This window comes from Fundulus heteroclitus, chromosome 13 (genome assembly GCF_011125445.2).
Source record: "Fundulus heteroclitus isolate FHET01 chromosome 13, MU-UCD_Fhet_4.1, whole genome shotgun sequence".
Lineage (NCBI taxonomy): Eukaryota > Metazoa > Chordata > Actinopteri > Cyprinodontiformes > Fundulidae > Fundulus > Fundulus heteroclitus.
In genome coordinates, this window is record NC_046373.1 from 14,202,658 (window position 1) to 14,224,851 (window position 22,194).

Here is a 22,194-nt window from a genome sequence, read left to right on the forward strand (position 1 = left end):
GGTCGTTACGAAATTGTATAATATGCGTGAAAGTTAAATCGCAGTTGACTTAGAATATTATCCGCCTGTAGCTAGCTGTATTTGTTTCTGAAAATGGTTTAAGTTATTACATTTTTATACTGCTTGCAATGCTAGCCAAAACCCATCTAACCTATTAGTCTCTTGGTAGAATCCCTGCTCTGAGTGATTGGCCACAAAAAGTTGCATGATATGACGTCACAAGCAAAGGCCCGCCCATTTAGCTCGTTTTCTCGACAAGCTATTGGTTAAAGGTTGGGGCTGTACCACGTGACTCCCAGTAGGAGTCCATGTGGCCACGCCCCCTAGCTAGCTATTTCTCATAGAATGAAAAAGTCCACATAGCAGGTCAAATGTGACATCAGATTCTGAAACTACACTATGAAACACGCCATGTGGACAAGCTGGGGCAACGCTGGCTCCAAAAGCGGCAGAGTAAAAAAGTTATACAGTTTTGCAGGATGCGAGGTCTCCTATTGGTCAACTTGTGCTGTATGCAAATAAGGCTCCTACGTCAGATCCTGAACTTGAGCGCCATTTTTTTTTTCCTCAACAGGGGGAAGAAAGGGAACAAAAGCTACACCAAAAATAACTTGTCTTCGGATTTCGTGGGCCGAAATCACGGTTCACGTTTAACTTCGGACCTCGTGGCGCGCGGCATGCGCGGGGAGGTTATGCTGCGCCGGTGAGCGGCGGCGTGCAGCGGCCGGGAGCAGACGCAGTTCACCGACGCACACACACGCACACACACACAGACACAGCTGCGGGCCGGTGGAAGTGGAGCACCGTGGCTACGCCAGAGGAGGCACAGCGACGACTAACGTTAATCCGCGCCGAAAATATCAACGAGGTAAATATGTGCGAGGGGAGGCCGTGGGTAAGCCGGAGTGGGGAAGATGCGCTGTGACCTGGCGTGTCGTCTGACAGCATGCTGCCGGGTTCTCTGGTCCCCCCCCCCGGCTCCAATGTGGCTGCGAGACGGTCTGAGTGTCTGCAGAGGGAAGGCACTGCTTGTAGGTAGCCAGAGATGAACTAAAAAGAGCAGCCATTTAGGTAGGCTCAGATGCCGGGGAACCAGCTGTTGCTCAGTAATTACTCTTTTAAACCGCGTTTTGCAACAAGAAGAAGAAGAAGAATATTCAAAGTCATTATTTAAATCCTTGTGCAGCAGTTTAACTACTTTATTATTATCTACTCTACCCAGTAATTTTACAATGTGTAACTTTTTAATGCTTTTTTTATTTGAGCAATTCGATCCAATTCATTAATATTTCTTAAAAGGTTTTTCACAGTGTTAATCTTTTATCATTCTAGATAATTATAGGAACTGCACCGTTTTATTGCATTTAAAGCAACATTTAAAAGTGGTTAAACAAGATGTTAGTATATTTATTGGTTTAATAAAAAAAAAAAAAGATCCGTTGAGTGTGATACAACAAAACAACAGGAATCGTCTGTTTTGGTACATGCTGAGATAGAGATGGGATGATAGGATCCATGCCCATGATGTGAGGCTCAAACGCCGAGATTGTGCAAGAGGACCTGGCTGCAGACCTCCACTGTCAGGGCCTCTACCTCCACTGTGGAGGTCTGCAGCCAGGTGCCACTCAGCTAATGGGAGGATGCAAGAAAATGCATTCAGGTAGCGTTCACCTATTGGTCACAGTAATGTGACCATAAAAATAGATTTATTTGTTGGGCTTTTTTCAATGCATTTTGATTGAGTACTGAAACCTTATTTCAGTATGATTTAAAGAAGTCAGTGGTCACAACAGTGGTTGGTGGGATATTTTTGTGGTATCTAGGTACGCACATATACAATTCTTTAAACATTACTTCCTGCTGGGCCATACAAGGCATGCAACAATGCAGTTTCCCGTCAAGATGAGAAAGGCGCCATCCTCTGTGCTTGCTTGATGTGTCAGACAAAGATGCTTTCCATTCCTACTAATTAATCTATCTCCCACGACTGATCACCGTTAAAATAGCCAACACTATTTTAGTGATCGCTGTGAAACGTGGGGGCTATTTCAGTTATTGGATAAAAAATAAATCCTTATCTGTAATTTCATTTGTGAGTATGACACATTATCCCACCAGTCATAATTGTGACCTATTATATAAAAAACACATTTTCGTCTGTTTTAATATTTTTATTAAAGAGTTACAATTGACACAATATTAGGATATTTTCATGTCTTGAGAAAAAAATTGGGAACAAATGGGCTAAAATTAACTGTTTGTTATGAACTTTTTCCTCCCTTTCTGTTATGGAAATATCTAATCAGTTTTTGTATTTCTATTAATGCAGTGAGTTACCTGAGTTCTAATTACTTTTGTAAACTTTGTGGCCTGGAGTCTACATAGGATGGAGTCTGCAGGGTCACTCAATGCTATACATTAATTCAACCTTCTTGTGGGATACCAGGCAAGTAAGAGCCACATGAGATTTTATGGTGGGGTACCCTTCTAGAAGGTTTATGGTAAAAGCTTTTTTATAGTTCATCAATGTTTATCTTGGTAGACTCCTAAAAACACCTGGCCAATGTATCAATAAGCTAACTCCTTGTTTTGACACTGGAATGCAAATCTGTTTTGTTTGTGAGAACACAAATACAGATGGAAAATTAATGTGTATGTAGCCCCCCCCCCCCCCCCAACCAGTCACTCACTCACTAAATATATGTATATTCCAAGTGTTTTGTCTCAGATAATGGTTTTCTTCCTTCGCTGCCAAATCTACGAACCAGTTTAGGCGGGACTTAGTGAATGAGACAGGGAGATCGACAGGCTGCCTCGTCACTCCACAAATACTTATATATGCTTTTGAATACAACATTCCCAACTCTAAATGATAACTATAATTGTGTTTTATGCAGGTGCATCTCAATAAATACAATATTTTCGAAAAGTAAAGTTATTTTAGTGATTCAACAAGGGAAAATCACTTGATGTAGATTCAATACATACTGCTATGTTTTAGGTGTTTGTGTATGTTAAATTTTAAAGATCATGGCCTACATCTAAGAAAAACCCAAATTCAGTTTATCAGAAATTTTTAATATTCTATAAGACCAATGAAACATTTTCGATATATGTATATATATTTTTAAATCACAGATGAGTTGAAAAGGAGTTGAGGAGAATGGAGTGGAGGAGCAAATTTGAGCAAGAAAATGACCGTTCAAACTGTCTCCTCCATCAATCATGATGGGCAGGAGGGTTTCCCCCAGAAAATGGGCTAATCCTGGCAGTAGGTGTCGTCGCGGGAAGTGTGTGATACTGTTGAGCGTATGCGCGGAAGGCGCAGCGTGGACGTTGTGTGCGTTGAGCTAATAACAGCTAGCACGTTAGCTTAGTTAGACCGGGAGATTTTCTTCTAGACGGGAACTTTACTGACTGTTTTATGTTGGCCTCAAACATCAAGGCATTTGAAATAAACCATGCTTATCCTAGCCCGGGGACAAATAAGGCCCGTTTACACTACCCCTTTTTAACCGAGCCGAGACCAGTCCGAGCTCGATAACCGAGGTAACTCTCGTGTGTAAATGGTTAGCAGACTGAACCGGACCGCGCTAACTGCAGACCAGTTCCTGAGTAGGTCTCGGACTGTTTTTTTTTTAATCCCGGTTATCTGATAACGAAGAGCGCATTAGCAGACCGCGTCATCCCCTTACAGTCAGCTGACTGTCCGCGGGTTTTCCGGCGTGTCTGGCTGCACGTCCCAATACACACTCCATTCAGACAAATTTCAGACATTCATAATAATACTAGCTTCCTTACCATGCCACACGATTTCCAGAGATGATTCTGCTTAGCAGCGTGATGAACCTCAGTGTCTGTTGTTGTTTCCTGCGTCTGTAAATCCTTATTAGACGTTTGTTTGTCTTATCCACGTCCCAAAAGCCGACTCTGTCCAACCATAACATCCTGAATGTTACGGGCGCTGCCATTTTGATTTGCTTTGTCCCACCTTCAATCCCAGAGAGCGGCAGTACCGCAGATCGTCACTAGGAGGCGAGTAGCAACCAAGGAACCGGGATAGTGTGGTGTGTAAACGGTCGTCTTGGCTTGGTTAACTGATCCAAGCTCGGACTGGTCTCGGCTCGGCTCGGTTTAACAAGGGTAGTGTAAATGGGGCTATAAAGCATTGCGGCCTTCCAGGCTTATAATACAGTGGAGGAAACCCTGGGGCACTGTGACATAGGGCTGGGCGATATAAACCAAAATCAATATCGCAATATATTGAGCAGTTCACCTCGGTAGCGATAAATGGACGATAACATTAAGATGTGCACAATTACAGACTGCCAGGTGCAGCATGTGCCCGAAACACTGCACTCACATACATCTATTGAGCTCTGCAGCTTTAACTATATTTGCACCTTTGTTAGCAGTAAAGGCGACAAGGGCCTTTTTCTTGATGTCCTATGCAGACGGCATTACGCTTGTCCGACCATCTCCCCTGTATAGGCTTGAAAATATGCTGTCTCTAACACTCCAGTGCACAGTTTACATTCGTCATTGATGTAATGTACAAGTCGTCGCATCGCCTTAAAGGGACATGTGCAGAGCATACTTTTATGCAGCCAAAAAATTTTAAAATCTTACTTTTTTTTTAAGTACTGGAAAAAGCAACAAAGGCAAAATGATGTTGAATATTCTTGTAAATTTTGGTGTCTGTAAATTTTTCATTTTTTTCGCCAGGCCTAGTGTGAGATCTTTACACACTACAAATTGGATTAACTTTAAACGCTAACAAGGACCAAGCCAGATGTACATAATACAGTATTTTATAGTATGTTTTACTAAGACATAGCTACACGGTCATATCCCGACTCTGGACAGAGAAGTCAGCCCAACTTTCCTGCCTGGCCTTCCAACCATAAAAGCAGATGGAGATTATAAAAGAAGTGGTAAAAGTAAAGGAGGTGGATCAGCAGTGCCAGGGTTCTCGCCAGCGCATTTCAGACAAATGGACCTTTACGCTGAAAGTTGTGAGTTACGGTGGAATTAGACTGTTACGCTCATTTATTATGAGCGTAGCGATTAGTGCGACACAGATGTTTGAGAGAAATCTAGAAAAGTCAGTAAAGCTCTTGAACGTGCATCATCGCACCTGTAAACCCCCCGAACAACATTAGCTAACGCTAGCTGTTATTAGCTTGACAATCAGCACCTTCGAGCTGCTCTACGCAACGCTCCGCTTTGGGAATGCATCCAGAGAACGTAACAACCTGGGTGCGATTTGCTGGGGGGAATGTTTTTGATTTTCCCCCCTCTGGTCACTCATGTTTTATCCCTGGAGGGATAAAGAAGGGTCAGAAGAGAAACGATGTCTAGGTGTTATGCCGAAAATGCATCCCTGCCGAGATATGCATCCCCTTTGGTGGAAGCACGCCTCACTCTGTACAACTGAATATCGACGGTAAACGGATTAAAATGTGATCAACGCAGTTACTTCTTAAATTAATGATATCAAAACGTTTTAATATACCTCTTGTGGAGAAAAACAGTTATTTGGCAGATTTAATTTACAAAATTACAGGTGTTATGAACAACATTAAATCCAAAGTTTTTATCTGACGTACGGCTGATTTATTTGTTGTGGTCTCTCGTCATTCACATACAACAATAAACCGTGAGAGCCAATATGAGTTTTGAAACTGCAAAGCTTTGTCTTAAACAGAAGATCAAACGTGCATCTTCACAGCACGGCGTTCATAGACCAGTGTGAAGCATTCACGAGCGTCAGAAAGCTATGGTGCATTCAGGAGCATGGGACATTTCAATCTTACAAGGAAAGGGGCATAAAACGGAATAGAACTTAACTCATACAATACTTTTTTTTTTATCCAGAAACAGTGTGGGCTTTCTTACAATACTGAATGCTCTATAATTGTATTTCTGTTATTTTTTGAATATACAGATCTACTAGCTTTTTATTCTTAGAAATCTATAATATTACAGCAGCCAATTATCAAAGTTTTTCAAAAGCCAAGCTCCAAATGGGGCTTCAGCTCAATACAGTGGCAATTGCACTGTCATTGTTTTACAGGGCAGAATTTGCATTTGCTGACCCTTATCCTTTAACTACAGATTATTATACAGGAATACAGTCATACAAGTGTCAACTCCTCTGAGATAGCAGGGGATGCGTTTTTAGGCAAGGGGCTGCCAAACAAATGCATCCCCCTTGTTTTTAACATAAAAATTGTCACACACACACACACACACACACACATGAAATTCACAGTGGTAGCTCAGAACACATGAGTGAACATGTAGAAAATGTTAAATCAGCTACAAGTGTATATTTAAGTAAAACAGCATGGGATGGGTTTTTTGTGGCTGCCCTTTGCCAAAACATGCACCCCCCTATGGTTTTACTCTAAAAATTGTCCCAAACACATGAAATTCACACTGGTAGCTCAGAATACACGTGTAAACATGTAGAAAATGCTAAATCAGCTACAAGTGTATGTTTCTGTAAAACTGCCAAAAAATGCATTCCCCTACGTTTTTAATCTAAAAAAAATCTCAAACACACTAAATTCACAGTGGTAGCTCAGAACACACGTGTAAAAAATGTAAAATCGGCTACAAGTGTATGTTTCTGTATAACTGCAGGGGATGCATTTTTTGGCAAAGGGCTGTCAAAATTTTTTATTTATATTAATACGTTTTAGCTAGCTACCTGAAAGAGCACCTGCTAGCTAATTATTAATACAACTTTTATTCATTAACAAAACATTTGAAATAATCCCCCCCTCTGTTTTTTTTTTTTTTTTGGAAATTGCACACTGGTAACAACACACCAGTGCGTGCACCAGCCACCTGACACACCAACACACGTGCAGTCAGACTCACACCCGCCATTATACTTATCTTGGTGAGGACCCTGAGTCCTTGTGAACCAGAGATGGTGTAATGATCCAAGAAATGTAACGGTGAACTGTTGTTTTTGCGCTGGTGCCTTGCAGCAAGAAGGTTCTGGGTTCAAATCCAACCCTGGGTCTTTCTGCATGGAGTTTGCATGTTCTCCCTGTGCATGTATGGGTTCTTTCCGGGTACTCCGGCTTCCTCCCACAGTCCAGAAACATGACTGTTAGGTTAATTGGCTTCTCTAAGGTGTGAGTGTGTGTGTGTGTGAATGGTTGTTTGTCCCCGCCTCTCGCCCAGTGAACGCTGGAGATAGGCACCAGCAACCCCCGTGACCCCATGAGGGATTAAGCGGGTCAGAAAATGGATGGATGGATGTTTTGGTAACCAAATACACTCCATCATTAGGTGTTTCCCGCTCTGCATGTAGGGTGTCATCAGCTTAATTGTTTGTTTGAAGTACAGACAAAATACACCAGTGTATCTGGTGATTTTATTCACACTTCACTCTCTGCTCTCAACGTTTCAACAGTTTGTCAGTTGTTGTACCATGAAAATAAATGTTGGATTAGTTTCAGTGTTTCCCCTAGAAGTTTTATTTTGGCGGGGTTGATTGTATTTTCTTTCAACTTAACTTTCAATTAATATCCCAGAATACAGCTTTATATGAGCAGCCAGCTTCTGTCTCTCTCAACCTTTCTCTTAGTTATCCAGCCGTCTCTTTTTGCGTTTGTCTCTATCATGTATCTTTATACATGGTTATATTTTAAAGGCTACCTGCCTCTCTTTCTCACTCTTGATTGAATGAGAATCTCTTTAAATCTAGATCTGCTAGAGTTTAGAATCATTTTGAGCATAACTTTATTCAATTCTTATTCTATTACATTTGGGATGTTTCTGAACCATTCGTGGGGTCTATCTAGCAACAAAATGTGTTCAATATGATCATCCTCATATTTGTATTAGGCAAATGTTCTCATGTGGGGCACCATGTGAAATCTGCTATAGCACACAACAGAAAAAGACACATTTATCCTATTGTATCCCATAAAAATTCTGTCGGGATAACTTCTTGATAATTTAAGCATTTATTGCTTTAATGCACGCCCCATGTTCCCCCATCCGAGCAAACCCCACTGACATCTAAACGGCTACTAGATGCTCAAATCTTATCATTCCCACTGGTCTGCATGTGGACTAAATACGCTCCTATTCTGGCCCCTCCAGCTGGATGGTGTGCTTGTTTTTTATTTTTTTTATATTTTCTTCTAAACTACTAATTGTATCATGGTTTTCTGTTTCTCTTTAAGGTTTGTGGTGAATCATGTATCAGTTTCCTGTAGGAAGTGTAGAAAAGATTCGAAAGGCCCGTAAAGCAGTGAAAAACATCCTGAGTGAGATCGGCCTCGAAGACTGTCAGAACTGGCTCAAGGTATGTTTTTTTATTATTATTATTGTTGTTGTTGTTTTTGTTGTTCGATAGGCCAAAATAAGTCATCTAGGTGCACGCTATTAGTTTTATATACGAGGGTCGTAAATGTCATATTTAGTTGTAATTTTTTTCTAAAGTTAATGCTCTTTGCAAGGAGCTAGGAACATGATAGAATGATTATCTGTTTTCTGCATAACCTTAACTACCGTATTTTTCGGAGGCGCGCTGTGAATGAACTTGTCTGTGTCTTTCTCCACACATAAGATGCACCGGATTATAAGGCGCATTAAATATCCCATATCTCCGCATATATATATATATATATATATATATATATAAATAAATAATAAAATGCACCATCAATTTCTGAGAAAATTTAAGGTTTTTAAGTGTGTCTTAAAAAATTGTCTGAAAAATATGGTACATAATCTTTGCGTCTAAGTGACTGCAAACAGTGTGCCTTACAAATTGCATTATTTTTGCAACACAACCCCACTTGACTCCAAAGGAAAACAAATGACTCCAATATCATCCAAATAAAATTATATTTTATTAATGACAAAGCTCCTGAAGTCATGCATGGTGAGCTCATCTTTTACATCTTGTCTACTCAGCCATGCATCAGGTAAACATTTCTGTTATTGATATGCTTATTTTGAATATTAAAATATTAATCTTAAACTTCTGATTGACAGTGTCCTTAAAATTGTACTACTTTTTGTGTCACATAAGTTACAATAACACATTTTGAGTTGTAAGAACCTCTAGAGCCTTCTGTTCTAGAGGTATGGGACACATTAAATTGCATAATAATAATAATAAAAGTAAATTAGGTTGCACAGTTTGCAGGGGTAATAGTAGTGGTCCAAAAGACAATCTTTCAGGGACAAAACAAAAAAAAAAAGCTCAACAAAATGGCTCCCCAGGCTCAAATATCTTGTGTGTTTGTGTTTAGATGCCTAACGTGTAAACCTTCTTCTACAGAATGTTTTTAAATTCACATATTTTTTTTTACTTTAAGCTGTGATTACAAATTGCCTAAAAAATGTTGTTGAATTATGAACTGACCTTAATGGAGGAAGTGAGACCTGCAGGGCGTTGAAAGTTGATCTGGGTTCCTTTTTGACTCCCTCGACGAATTGCCTTGACGCCGGCAGTCAATCAATCTTGGAGGCTTGCAATTTTTCCCAAAGTGAAACGCCCCTTAACTACAGAAGCTGCTCTCTTCAGAGGGATTTTGTTTTTAAAAAAAATCGATAAAAATGATTAAGCGTTGTTAGTAGGGTAAGTACAATCCAGCCGACGACATCATGAGCAGCTGAACACAACAGTAACTATGTTTACACGCACAAAATTTTACGATCCGATTTGAATTTAAGTAAGCAATAATTTTGAGCTCTTAATTTTTCAAATAGAAAGGTTGTATCGGGAGCTCTTGACAGTTTTGCTTCCCGATGTATTTTCGCCACTCAACAATGCAGAAAAAATTGGATTACATTTTTCATTCCGATTGAGCTCAATCCGATCATCATATTCCAATTGGCTTGTTTACATGAAGCGTTTTAATTCTGATCGACGGGAACTACCATATGTTTGTCGGTATCAGTTTTGTTCATAAACATCGTATGGTTAATGGTTAAATTAAAGGATCATGCTTAACTCTAGTTCGGCTGTGTTTTGGATATCTGTACGTTGCAACTTCCGGTTGCCTGAGTTTTTTTTTTGTTGTCACCTATGATCAGTTACCAGGACTCCGATTTTGCACAAAGCGTTTATATGTAAAGTAAAATACTCACACTTAATACAGAAGTTCACTGTAAATTACAAACGACCGAGAATCACGCTCTGATGCCTCACCGGTAAACTCGTAATGACTACTATGGAAGCCGCAGATTATCACAAATGTGACGATGTCCTCCATGAATTAGCTTCTGCTAATAGCTACAGTCGCCGTGTGAAATGGTTTTTGGCACTGTTGCCAAGTTAGCTTATTTTTTTGTTGTTTTTTTTTCTCAAAAATTGCTTGTAAATTCCGCGAGTCGTGTTTTTTTTTTTATTTATTTATTTAGGTTTTATTAGAAACATTGCCCTGTTTCTAATAAAACCTCAAAAATAAACTTTACTGTTATATTGAATTAACTTACCTGCTGTTCAGCAGAAAGTCAGCAACCTCTGCATCCGTTTTAAATGCCCACTTCCTCATTAATTGTCTCTACTTGGTAAAAATAGCCGATATAGACTCTTTCTCCTGGTTATTACATCTTTTTAATTTATTGGTTACTTTCTCTTCCTTCTCGCTGGGCAAAGGGTATGGATGGTCCTCCATTTCAACATAAAACAGCAAATTTACTCCACCAGCACATCTTCATATAGAAGACAGATGGGGGAAAACACGTGTGGCTGACAAGTTTGGCTCATTTCTGCCACTGAAATCAGAAATAGTGAAGCAACAGGGCGCCTCTCAGTGGGTGCACTGACTCTTATGTATTTATAAGCTACTAAGTAATGAGAACGTTTAATTTTTTATGTGATGTTATTAGATTTTGCCAGAATATGAATTTATAAAAGCAATACTTGATTTTTGGTAATTAAAAGCCAAATTAGTTATACACTCTGCCTTTAAAGTGTGAAAAAAAGGCCAATACATTTTCACGGCACTACACAAGCCTTATTTAACTTAAGTTTGCAATGTTTATTATTAAGTTGCAGCATCACTCATAATTAAATATTGTTGCTTTGGTATTTCTATGGGCTTTGATGAAATTAGGTCATCAATAGGGTTGGGCAGTATGGCAAAAAAAAAAAAAGACGAAAGGAACATTGCAAGTTTTCACTCATTTCATCTTTAAAACCTCTCCTCGTAAAACATTTATGCAAAGAAATGTTACAAATTTGTTTTAAACCCTTGTTTTTGCCGTTTTAGCTACTTGTGTTTAGGACAAATAACTTTATACCACAAATCTGACGAAGAAAAACATTTAAATGGGGTGATAAACCCACCCACCACTCACCTTTACAAGCCAACTTGTAAGGATTTTCTAAGAAGAGAGGAGAACAATAAAACTGACTCTAGGATTAAATACAATATCTTGATTTCTTCAATTTGGAAGATTGGCACATTAATATTAATAATAATAATGTTGTTGTTCTAATCATTATAAAAGATTTGGAAGGCTGTTTTCTTTTTGGCAGCAAATGAAGCTAGACATCAGGTGGTAATAATCCCTACAGGGTTCCCGTTCCACACCTTTTTTAGGGCTTAATAAATATGGAAAAAAAAAATAAAGCTTGGAAAAAATATTGCCAAGTATTTATTAAAAGGCATGATAATTAGCTAAATTTGTAAAATAAATAAAAACGACTTGCTTTTTGTTTTGTTTTTAATATGTTTACATCGTTTGCCCATAGACCGAGCTTTTCCTTCCTCCGCTTCACATCCTGTGGTTTTTGCAGGTTCTATATTTAAAGCCTGATCGCTATAGAACTAGGTTCTGTAAAAAAAAGCCCATTTACAGCTGGAAATGGGCTGAAAAATATACAGATAAATCTGGAAATGTAAGTTATGGAGGAATCCTGTCAGTGGGGTGAGGCTGTTTCCATGTTACACAAACTGGATTATTTCAGCAGTGCAACAATTTATCTTGATTTACCAGGTTTGGACTGGGACGGCTTCACCAGGGACACTTGGGTTTAAAAGTGACCATTATGATTTTCAGGATGAAATGAATGTCATTTTAACTTTTTATTTGTTTTTACCACCTCTGACGCCAGTTCTAATATGATTTTGTTCTTCTGATCCTTGCAGGAGCTGGATGAAAACCCAGAAGAGAAAGACTCCGATCCGGAGGAAGCCTTTAAGGAAACAGAATGGATCGATATCACAGAGGGATTCAGCATCCGGCAGCAAAAGAAGGTGATTGTTTTGGCTCTTTGCCCCAGATGGATTACTTGTATGCCGTTTCCCATAAACCTAGTGCTTTATGTTTGTAGCAGTGTTTTTTTTAAAAATCCAAAATTATCATGAAATCTCCCCACCCCCCTTTTTTGTTTTTTTAACTATAGTGCTTTTATTTTACTTACCAGTTTGTCTCTAATAAAGATCCTCAGCGTCCGTCTCTTCGCTGTGCGTGCAAGTTAGTTCTTTATGAAAAACTTGTTTGAGATCCACAGCATGATTTAGTTTGAGTTAAAAAAAAAAAAAAACACCATACGAAGAACAAGTCTGAAACTAAAATGTATAAAATTATCCGAATGCTTTAATTTAAAACATTTTGTCAGCTAGCTAGGAACTAGTAGCCTCGTGAGACCATCCTGATCTCGCGAGCTTTCAAGGTTTCACTCGCAGATCAGTCTGGCTACTCTCCGTTAAAGAAAATTTGGAGCCGTTCACCAAACGAACGTCCAATCAGCGTTGGCTTTGAGGCGGGTTGAGGTGTGACGCAACAAGAAGTCTAAAGAACATGGCGGCTTCAGCCAATGAAACTAGCGTTAGCGTGGCTATCGAGCAAGTTTTATCGGAATTACAGAGTATTTCTTTGCTGAGCTAACGAGCCTTTACCTGCAGCAGCAAGAGTAGCTTGGCTTGTGGTTGTGTTGACGAGTATGTCATATGCTTCATTGATCTGATTGGTTTATTTGGCCCGTCTATCACCAACATCGGCCAATCAGCTAACCAGTATTTTCGCCCCTTCCTAAAATTACTTTAACGGAAGGTTTCCAGATGGATATGCGGAGCAAATCTATCTGCCGGAGTCAGGTAAAGGAACTAGCCCAGGTGAATTTGACTTTTGTTCACTAATTCTATTCAGGTTCATTTTACCAAACTTCTTCCTACCACTCACCTTTTAAACATGCTTGAACACAGCCAGCTTCTTTAGCAATTACCCTTTGTAGTTGGCAAATCAGAATATGAGCCTCTTCAGATGTAGCAACTCCTGCTCGACGCATTCTTGAAATATTTACCCGCTCTTCATGTGCTTCCCCCCCCCTCCATCCAGTGGCCTTATCGGACTCGACCTCTGTGCTGCACCCTCTGCAAGTACTCGTCGCAAAACATCTACAACTTCAGAAGCCACGTCTCCCGCTGCCACGCGTACGTCCAGTCGTACTGCGCGCTGACGCCCTGCTCTCAGTGCGTCTTCATCTCGCACCCCAAGATCGTCAAGAAGCACATGCTCTTCTTCCACGCCAAACTGCCCGTCCCCAACATACAGGGGCAGAAGGAAACCGCCTTCACCCACCGCTCCGCCGAGAGGTTCCAGTGTCGACGGTGCGGGTTCCCGAGCTCCTCCATCTTCGCCATGAAGAAGCACATCATCCTCAAGCACCTGGAACACTTGGCAGAGCAGTACATCGGGTACAGGCTGCACCAGCAGACCAACTCGGCCGTGAAGATCTACTGCTGCAAGGTGTGCAAGGTGAACACGGGAACTCTAGACCAGATGCTGCACCACATGCTGGTCGAACCGGCACACCACTCGGTCAACACGCAGGTGCAGACCCTCATCACGGAGAACAAGAACTATGCCATCAAACCGCCCGCTAATGGAAACGGACTGCTGGTCACGTTCCCCAACATCGCTCCCAAACCACAAGCGGCCCAGATATTCTCCAGCAGCTCCCTGGTGCTGCCGAGCAACGGCCAGCCCGCCGGGACGGTCGTGGCCGTGCAGCAGCTGCAGGGAAACACGAACAGTGCCACGCTGATCTGCGCCCCCGGGACCAACCAAACGTTTCTGCCACCGCAGGCCTCGGCGCTGGTGCAGCTCGCCAGCGCCGAGGCCAAGGGTTTGCTCCAGCCCGGCGCCACCATAGCGCTCCGCAGCGCTCTGCCCCAGGGCTCGTCCGTGGTCCAGCTTCCCACGGTGTCCAACGTGTCTCTGAAGCAGACGCCCGCGTCCTTACCCTCGACCGTAGCTCAGCCTCAGCAGGCTCTGCAGGGGCAGCAGATGGTTCTTCCACCAGCACCTCAGCCCAGCCAGGCTCCCGGAGCTGCTCCTAAGCCCGCCGTGGCTGTGCAAAACGCCCCGATAAACCACACGCCCCTCCAAGGCACCATGATGACTTCGCAGTCCCTGCTGAGTCACCTGATCCCGACCGGGAACAGGATGAACGGCATGCCCACGTACACGTTCGCGCCCCTCGTCCCTCCGAGAACGTCCTCCCCCCTCAAGCCCGTCGAGCAGCTCAGCAACGCCGCGCCACAGACCAAGCGGTGGATCACCTGCCCGCTCTGCAACGAGCTCTTCCCCTCGAACGTCTTCGACATGCACACGGAGGCCGCCCACCAGACCAAATCCTCCTCTTCCAGGTCGGAGAGCGTTGCCGCCCGCGCGTCGTTCCTGAGGAAGATGCCCGACAAGACCGTCAAATGTCTGACGTGCAAAATGCTGCTGACGGAGAAGACCGTCTTCCAGCACCTGCTGCACGGCTTGAATTGTTTGTACTGCACGGCTCTGTTCTTCTCGGTCAAACAGCTGGTGGAGCACGTGAAGCTGCACAATCCGGCGAGCAAGGTGTTCTGCGACTTCCTCCGGCAGAAGTACCGGATCTACTCCAAGGGCAACGGCGGCATCCTCTTCCCGCACTTTGACGTGTCCACCACCGCCCCGAAGGAGGTCCTGGGGGAGGGGGAGGTCAACATCGCCCTCGTCACCAACTCTCTCGACCTGATTTACTTCAAGCTGCAGAGCGGCAGCCAGCAGGACGTCTGCCTCGCTCCCATGAAGCTCCACAGCGCCTACTGTCCCTTCTGCAGCGAGAGGTTTCACAATCAGGCCGACCAGGTCCTGCATTTGAAACAGAAGCACTTTGTGGCGCCCACCATTCACGCCATCTTGAAGACGGAGGCCTTCAAGTGCATATACTGCAATGGCGTGTACACGGGGAAGGTCACCCAGCAGGCTGTGATGCTCCACATCCAGCGGTGCCGCTATTCTCCGAAGCCGCCGCCACCACCGCCGCCTCCTCCTCCGCCTCCGCCTCCTAAACCCACGGCTCCCACTGCTGTGCTGCAGCACCAGCCACTAAGACCGCCCCAGCAGGTGGGGCAGCAGTCTGGACTCTACTTCCTCCAAATGCCGCAGGGGATGACGATGACGCGGGCCTTAACGCCAGCTCGCCTCATCCGAGCTCCGGCCCCTCCCCCAGTGGAGCCCCCAGAAACCGAGGCGGAGCGGCAGCTGAAGAGGAAGCTGGAGGCGGCGCTGAAGGAGGCCATGGAGGCCAACCGGCGCGAGCGGGAGGAGAGGGCCGCCCTGCGCAAGAAGAGGGAGCAGGAGAGGCGGGAGCGGGAGAAGGAGCAGCGGGAGAAGGAGCTGCAGGTGAAGAAGGCGGCGCCGCCGCCGGAACCGGAGACCCAGAGCGACCCGTCGGTGAAGCTCGCGCTGGAGCCGACGCCCGCGGAGCGGCGCTGCTGCGACGAGCGCCGGGAGTTCATCTCCAAGTACTTCAACGCCAACCCGTACGTGACCAAGCCGGAGACGGAGGAGCTGTGCAGGAGGCTGTCCATATCCAAGTCGGAGCTGGCCGGCCATTTCAGCAAGAAGCGCAGCAAGTGCATGAAAAGCCTGAAGAGGAGCTCGGCCGCCATCCTGCTGGGCTTCAACATGGCCGAGCTGAGCAGAGTGAAGCACAACCTGGTGATCCCGGAGCCGGAGCCGCCGGCCGACGCCGTGGAGTCGGACGAAGAGGAGGAGTCGCAAACGACGACAACCGCGCGGGTGGAGGAGGATCTAGAACCGATGGATGTAAACGAGGCAGAGCAGGACGAGCCGATGGAATGAAACGTTCGGAGCAGGGACCCAGAAATGAGCAAATCAAGCAACGGTTTCACTTCAAAACAAAGAACTGCTGAATCCCGACGGCCTTTTGGCGTTAAGCTGATCGGGCGGTTTGTTGATGTAGCCTTCATTAATAGTGCTTCAGTCAACCTCACCATGTTACCAGTGCTCCTTATTCCAGTTCCCACACACATGTAGTGACATGTTAGAGACGCTTTTCCAAAACAACCATAATGCTGATGTGATGGACGGTGTTTCCCTTGGTGCAAACAATCATTGAACCCAAGTTTCTCAGCTGCCTTTTACACCCTCTGTTTGAGCCCAGATTCCTAAATTACATTGGTTCACAGTTAAATTCTTATTATATCAGATTTTGCCTTATGACTTTAACCTTATTTATCTCTTGACCACAGCTGCTTAGTTTTTTGTTTTTTTTTAGTTTCTTTTAACCATGTTTTTCAGACCAAATTCTCCAGAATTTTGTTATATATTTCCACAGTAAACTTTTTTTTTATTTAAGCAGTGTTGTTTTGAGCGGGTTTCCCCCTTTTTCCTTTAGGAACGACTTGATTTGTGCCATTGTGAAGTTCACGTGTTTGCGAAGATTAAACGCCACTTGACACACACACCACTGGATGGTCCTGCGCATCGCCATTGTTCTCCCAGCTGCTTCTTTTTCTATTAGTATTTTCTATAACTACTACGGTATGAAAACTGTTGGGTTAGATATAATAAATAAACACTCTGTCCAAGGCCACTGTGGTGTAAAGACAAAAATAAATACAAAATAAAGTGGTTTCTTTTCAAACAAATGATTCACTTTTATTTATTTTTTCACTTAAATATGGTCTGAGCATCTGTGGAAAACATCTGATAACTTGTTAGCAGTGCGATGAAACGCTAATTGCGTAATTTTGGGACGCGTGGCGGCCCCCGCTAACCGTCTTGTGATTAAAAACGTGTCCTTTATTCGTAGCAGGAGCCGAATCTATTAAAAAAATCAGCCATAAACAGGTGGACCTTCCTCTAATCTAAACAATGGTTGATCTGTCTTTTCACCGCGATAAGGAATCATGCTGGTGTTGTACCGCGATGAAGGGAGTAGAGTTATGGGGAGGAAAGTCTAAGGCCGAGCTTAAACGAGTCACATTATCCGTGTATGTTTTTGCTCAGTTACTAATTTCAGGTTGCTCCGTCATGGCCGGTCTGATCTGATCCAGGAGCGACGGGCCGGCGTAGCCGTTGGTCTGAACGGCCTCCAGCCGCTTCAGGTACTCCTTCGGAAGCCCGTTCTGCTCGGCGCCCAGGCACACCACCTTGGTGGAAAAAAACACAAGACAGCAATATTTAACCAAACCAACAGCTTGGGAGTTCATTGTGGCCTCAAGGATGACGCTTCAATGAAAAGAACCTTAAAAAACTAACTTTAGAATCAGATATTGAGGTTCGGCTGCACCACTTACATGGGTCAACAATTTGATTCATACAGAGAGATGAGTTCATGATTTTAGGAGTATAAAATGAGAAAATCTACTAATAGAGGGGTGACTGACTCAAGCAGTTGTCGTGAATAAAGCTTTCTTGTTCGGGGACTCTGCGGTGCTTTTTAAGTTTGTTAGTTTTGCTGAAAAATCCTGTAACTGGCCCGATGCATGGTATCACACTGCAAAAAAGGAAATAAAAGTAAGCAAAATTTTCTTAAAATTAGTATATTTTCCCTTGATTTGAGCAGCTAAATAAGACTATTTGCCAGTGGAATTAGTATTTTTACCCCTAAAATAAGATTATCAGATATCATGCACTTGAAATAAGATGATGTCGGTGAAATATTCTTATTTTAAGTGCAAAATTCTTATTCCATTGGCAAATAGTCTTATTTAGCTGCTCAAATCAAGGGAAAATACTCATTTCAAGAAAATTTTACATACTTTTAGTTCCCTTTTTGCAGTGCAGGTTTTATTCTTTGCATTAGCAATATAATGCAACGCTGAAGGGCTAATTCACTGCTTTTGATATTTGTACTTACTGAGATAATTTCCCTTTTGAAGACTTCCTAAATCAGGACCAATTCATAAAAGCAGATCTTTGATATTTTTAAGGTTTGAAAGGACTTTGGTTTTTTTTCAATAAAATTGCAGGTTTTAATGTTTGGTTTGGCAAGGTTAATGTAATGAGGAGGTAAAAAAAAATCTGTTAAGTAGTCCCTTATACAGGTTATTTTTTATGTGCGTTCATCTAAGTGTTGCATTCCAGAAACTCAAATATTTATGGTTAAACGTTTAAATTCAAGCTACGGTGTGTGTGGTTAATATATCAAAAACAGTCACTTGAATTTTTAGAAATTCTTGATTTGTATCTTTAAGAAATGAAGGTTAAACTGTGAAAAATAAAATCATACTGCATTTTTTTTCATCCATATCATGATTTCCTGACCTAGAAAATGACAAATGCAAATTTTACACTTTTAATCATAATCATTGATACTTTAATACAGTGTAGGGACCCTGGTGTGTATAAACGAATAACACAATGTAAGCTTTTAATGTTCATTTTGATCTGTTTTTATTACAAATACTTAGACCTATATTTAATCATATTTAAAAATGCTTTCCCCTTGCAGCCAGAAAAACAGAAATGTTTCTTTGTCTTGGACTGTAGTTAAACTGCCCGTTTTTTCTCAGAGCTGGGCAAATATCCTAGACTTTGAACCAGAGCAGATTAATTTTAGGTCCACATTTAAACAATCCAGCTGCTGGTTTAAGTTGAAGGAAATTGGCCGTAGTCCTCCTTCATTATTACGTTTCCTTTTTGCAGTGCACCAAAGCCACCTGCAGTGAAACAGTCCCTCAGCATGCTGCTACCACCACCATGCTTGACGGTTAAAACTTTTTATTTTTTTTTATTGGGTTTTCCCATAGAACAATAATCCCAAAAGCATATGAAAAACTCCTCTTGGATCATCGTTAAGCTTCTGGAATGGCAATGATTAAAACTACATTTCTAAATTAAACAGTTTATGTTCATGGTGGGTGGGGTCGGCTAACATTTCTGCAGACCCCACACATCCTGGACACACACTGCTGAGACTTTTACTTTCAGGTCGGCGCCAGAGAGATGACTGCAGTCAAACGCCTTGTGTCACAAACTTGCCGACTACAGCAGATTCTGATCTAAAATTCACTAACTATGTTTAACAAACAACTGAATTAAATGTACTCTGCTGTTTCTGATAAAATTGGTTTGTGTGTGAGCTAGAATTATACAAGAAGCTTGTTTATGTCTCTATGGCCATGGTGTAACTTCCTACGGGCCATTTATCTGAATATCCATGGTGGTATGTGAGCCTGTATGAATAATTCTGAGCAGGGGTGGTTTAGAGAAAATCTAAAATCCCCACATTTGTTCCAGTTGTTGTTCACCTTGACTTTGAATTGGAACTTCTTGATTAGATAGAGTGAAACTATTTTTTTTAAAATTGTTTTCCATGTTAGAGTGTATGTAGCACACCTGCTTGTACTGGGGAGACGGAGGGCAGGCGTGAAAATTGTTCATCTGATACGTTCTGCAGAGCATCACGCCCTGGTCGGTCTCAACAGAGACCTCCAGCGGGGAGTACTCTCCATGGCTCACACCTTCCTGGCTATGGAGACGTGAACAGGAAAAAAAACAAAAAAAAAACACATTGTTACTGGTTAAACTGCACCCATGTACTGATAAACCTTTAACCACAGGTGCACTTGCGTGTCTTACTTGTCTAAGGTTGAGAGGTTTTCATTGTTCAGAGTCCAGACCACCCCCCAAACCTCTTCGCCAGGACAGGACTCGATGGTGGCCACTCCACCGTGCCACGCGGTCTCCACTTTTTCCTCCCACAGGCCAAAGTTCAGCTTGTAGTCCTGTGGAGACACACTAAGCTGTGTTGAGGGAACACTGGGATGTTTGGGGAGGTTGTTACAGCTGGTTCATTCATACAGGAGGGGTGTTTTAAAAAAGTTTGTATTATAGGCAACCAGATCTGCTGCTTTGTGTACTTTAAAGACAACTGACGAACCATTTTCCTTTTTTCTGTATGTAGACATGACGTCAGAAGGTGAAAACCTGTTAGACAATGCATAACAATATGCTACTAGAGCAGAGGTTCACCTTTCAACAGGACGACACTTAACAAGAGCTATTACGCCTATCCATGAGTTGATTCGGCCCAGTCCAGAAGCAAATCCACCTAAGATCTGTGGCAAGACTTGCAAGTCATGTCAACAGATGCTGTCCATCCAATCAGATTCATCTTGACCTATTCAATGCCTAAACTTAAGTTTTAATTTAAGTGTTACCTGTTTTTGTTGTCTTTTTTTTGTACCAGTTTTTAAATATTATTTCTTGTTTTTACTATTTTTAATCACCAACTGTTCAGCGCTTTGTTCGAAAGCGCTTTGTTAATAAAGTTATTTTGCAAAACATAAAAAAATGGCTCAAAATTGTTAGCTTGTAGATGTGCAAAGCTGGGAGAGATACACTTCAAAGGGTTAATTATAATAGTTGTAAAGGAAAGTTCCAGAAAGTGTTGACTTAGGGGCCTGGACGCACATGCAGATCAACAGAGCAGACACGTGAAGGTGTCCCCTGGTGGTGACATTTAAAAAAACTACCGGAAATGGATTTGCTGAACACAAATTGTTTTCCAGAAAATGCCTTGGTGTTTTATTAAATTATTGTATCCATGTTTCGCCTGTATAGTGTAGCCGATTCCAAGCTGGTATCAACACCAGCATGTAAAGCAGAAAATAAATGCAATAAAGTCGTTTTTATTTGAGTTTCGGAAAATGAACAAATGCTTCACAAATCACCGTTCTATGGAATCTGCGATTAGAGCAAAATACTTCCGGTATGGCCCTACGCCTTCTGGGTGATGTAGTTTTAAAGCAGGGCATCGGGTAAAATGGTCGGTTGTGAAAAAAAAAAGCCTTAAAAATCGAAATCCTTTTCACAAATGAACTAAAGTTACACACGTAACTGTGTGTTACAAAGTATTCCCGTAGAGTTTGACCACTTTTAGCGCAGTCCAGCGTCGTTAAATCCTCTTTTGTTCAGGCTCCACACTTTTGCCTGTCAGTTTAGTGCAGAAGGTATCATATTAGATGTAATTTATTTGAATATATTATACTTTGAACCAGAGCGGATTAGTCCACATTTATAACCAGTGAGGATATATTTCCCCTAGAGTCTCATTCGGATACTGACTTCGGCTACTTTCACAGAAAGCAGACATAAAAATACGGTTAGCTTCAATTTTCCACGCTGGGTGAGGTTTCCGGAGATCAAGGGTCATGTCAAACCATATTTTAGCCTGTCTTCCTCAGGGGAAAGCGGCGCAAACGCCAGTAACTACACCCGGCATGTGGCCACCCGGTGCTTCGGTCAGCTCGACACCGGAACATAAAGCTAACGGTTGGGTGTTGCGTTCATGGTCCCCTCGGAACAACAAAAACGCACCACACTGTCATGGCACTAGCCAAATTACAGCAGTTGAGAATGACTAAAACACGCTTAACGGTTTCCTCTTTGAAATGTCACGTAATTCCCTCACCGACGTGAAGGCACCGCGCTGTGCAACAACGCAGCCAAATTAAGCCGGTGTATTATACAAACCTTCAGGCGACCGGTGGAGAAGAACACCGCCGATGGATTCTTCAGCTGGAGCCTTTCCCTCAACAAGTTGCTTCCAAACGCGAAATACCTAAATTTCCCGTCGCTAGCACCTGACATTTCTAAAATGTATAGACCAATTAGTAAAAAGATGTAGGAAATATGGGACGTAAACCACATCGGGGTGGCTGGCAACCTTCCTAAAAGGGACCGTCAACTTGGACCAGGAAAGGGATTTATGCTGCTGCCGCCAGAGGTCGCTAATGAGCTGTTTTAAATCCACAGGACCGTACGGATCACAGTGCAGATGTAACATTTAAACGACCTCAGCGACACCTAGTGGTAGTTCCTTGCAAAAGTGTCAACTTTGTTTTCTCATACCTTAAATTTAATCCTTTTGTTTTCGTCTTACAAGCACTAAAAGCTGATGTTTTAGAT

The 22,194-nt window shown here is 42.5% G+C and overlaps 2 protein-coding genes across 2 annotated transcripts; one reads left to right on the forward strand and one right to left on the reverse strand.

Moving 5' to 3' along the window:
- The first annotated feature begins 530 nt into the window (after positions 1 to 530).
- adnp2b (ADNP homeobox 2b) lies at positions 531 to 16,925 on the forward strand. The gene is made up of 4 exons (XM_036145149.1): positions 531 to 868; positions 8,211 to 8,332; positions 12,138 to 12,245; positions 13,330 to 16,925. Exons 2-4 carry the CDS (start codon positions 8,225 to 8,227, stop codon positions 16,114 to 16,116), a joined length of 3,003 nt encoding a protein of 1,000 aa, XP_036001042.1. The 5' UTR covers positions 531 to 868; positions 8,211 to 8,224; the 3' UTR covers positions 16,117 to 16,925.
- Positions 16,926 to 16,951: 26 nt separating this feature from the next.
- On the reverse strand, positions 16,952 to 22,003 carry ggcta (gamma-glutamylcyclotransferase a). The gene is made up of 5 exons (XM_036145150.1): positions 21,760 to 22,003; positions 19,864 to 20,009; positions 19,621 to 19,753; positions 17,247 to 17,429; positions 16,952 to 17,132 (listed from the first exon to the last, which is right to left on the reverse strand). The coding sequence occupies exons 1-4, from the start codon at positions 21,934 to 21,936 to the stop codon at positions 17,283 to 17,285; spliced, it is 603 nt and encodes a 200-aa protein (XP_036001043.1). The 5' UTR covers positions 21,937 to 22,003; the 3' UTR covers positions 16,952 to 17,132; positions 17,247 to 17,282.
- Positions 22,004 to 22,194: the final 191 nt, after the last annotated feature.

Excerpts from the sequence above, each read along its gene's own strand:
- adnp2b (XM_036145149.1), top strand. The coding sequence starts at position 8,225 with ATGTATCAGTTTCCTGTAGGAAGTGTAGAAAAGATTCGAAAGGCCCGT. Across the intron at positions 8,333-12,137 it reads ACTGTCAGAACTGGCTCAAG|GAGCTGGATGAAAACCCAGA; the intron begins GTATGTTTTTTT and ends TGATCCTTGCAG. Across the intron at positions 12,246-13,329 it reads GCATCCGGCAGCAAAAGAAG|TGGCCTTATCGGACTCGACC; the intron begins GTGATTGTTTTG and ends CCCTCCATCCAG.
- ggcta (XM_036145150.1), bottom strand. The coding sequence starts at position 21,936 with ATGTGGTTTACGTCCCATATTTCCTACATCTTTTTACTAATTGGTCTA. Across the intron at positions 20,010-21,759 it reads TCTCCACCGGTCGCCTGAAG|GACTACAAGCTGAACTTTGG; the intron begins GTTTGTATAATA and ends GTGTCTCCACAG. Across the intron at positions 17,430-19,620 it reads CGTCTCCCCAGTACAAGCAG|GTGGTGTGCCTGGGCGCCGA; the intron begins GTGTGCTACATA and ends TTTTCCACCAAG.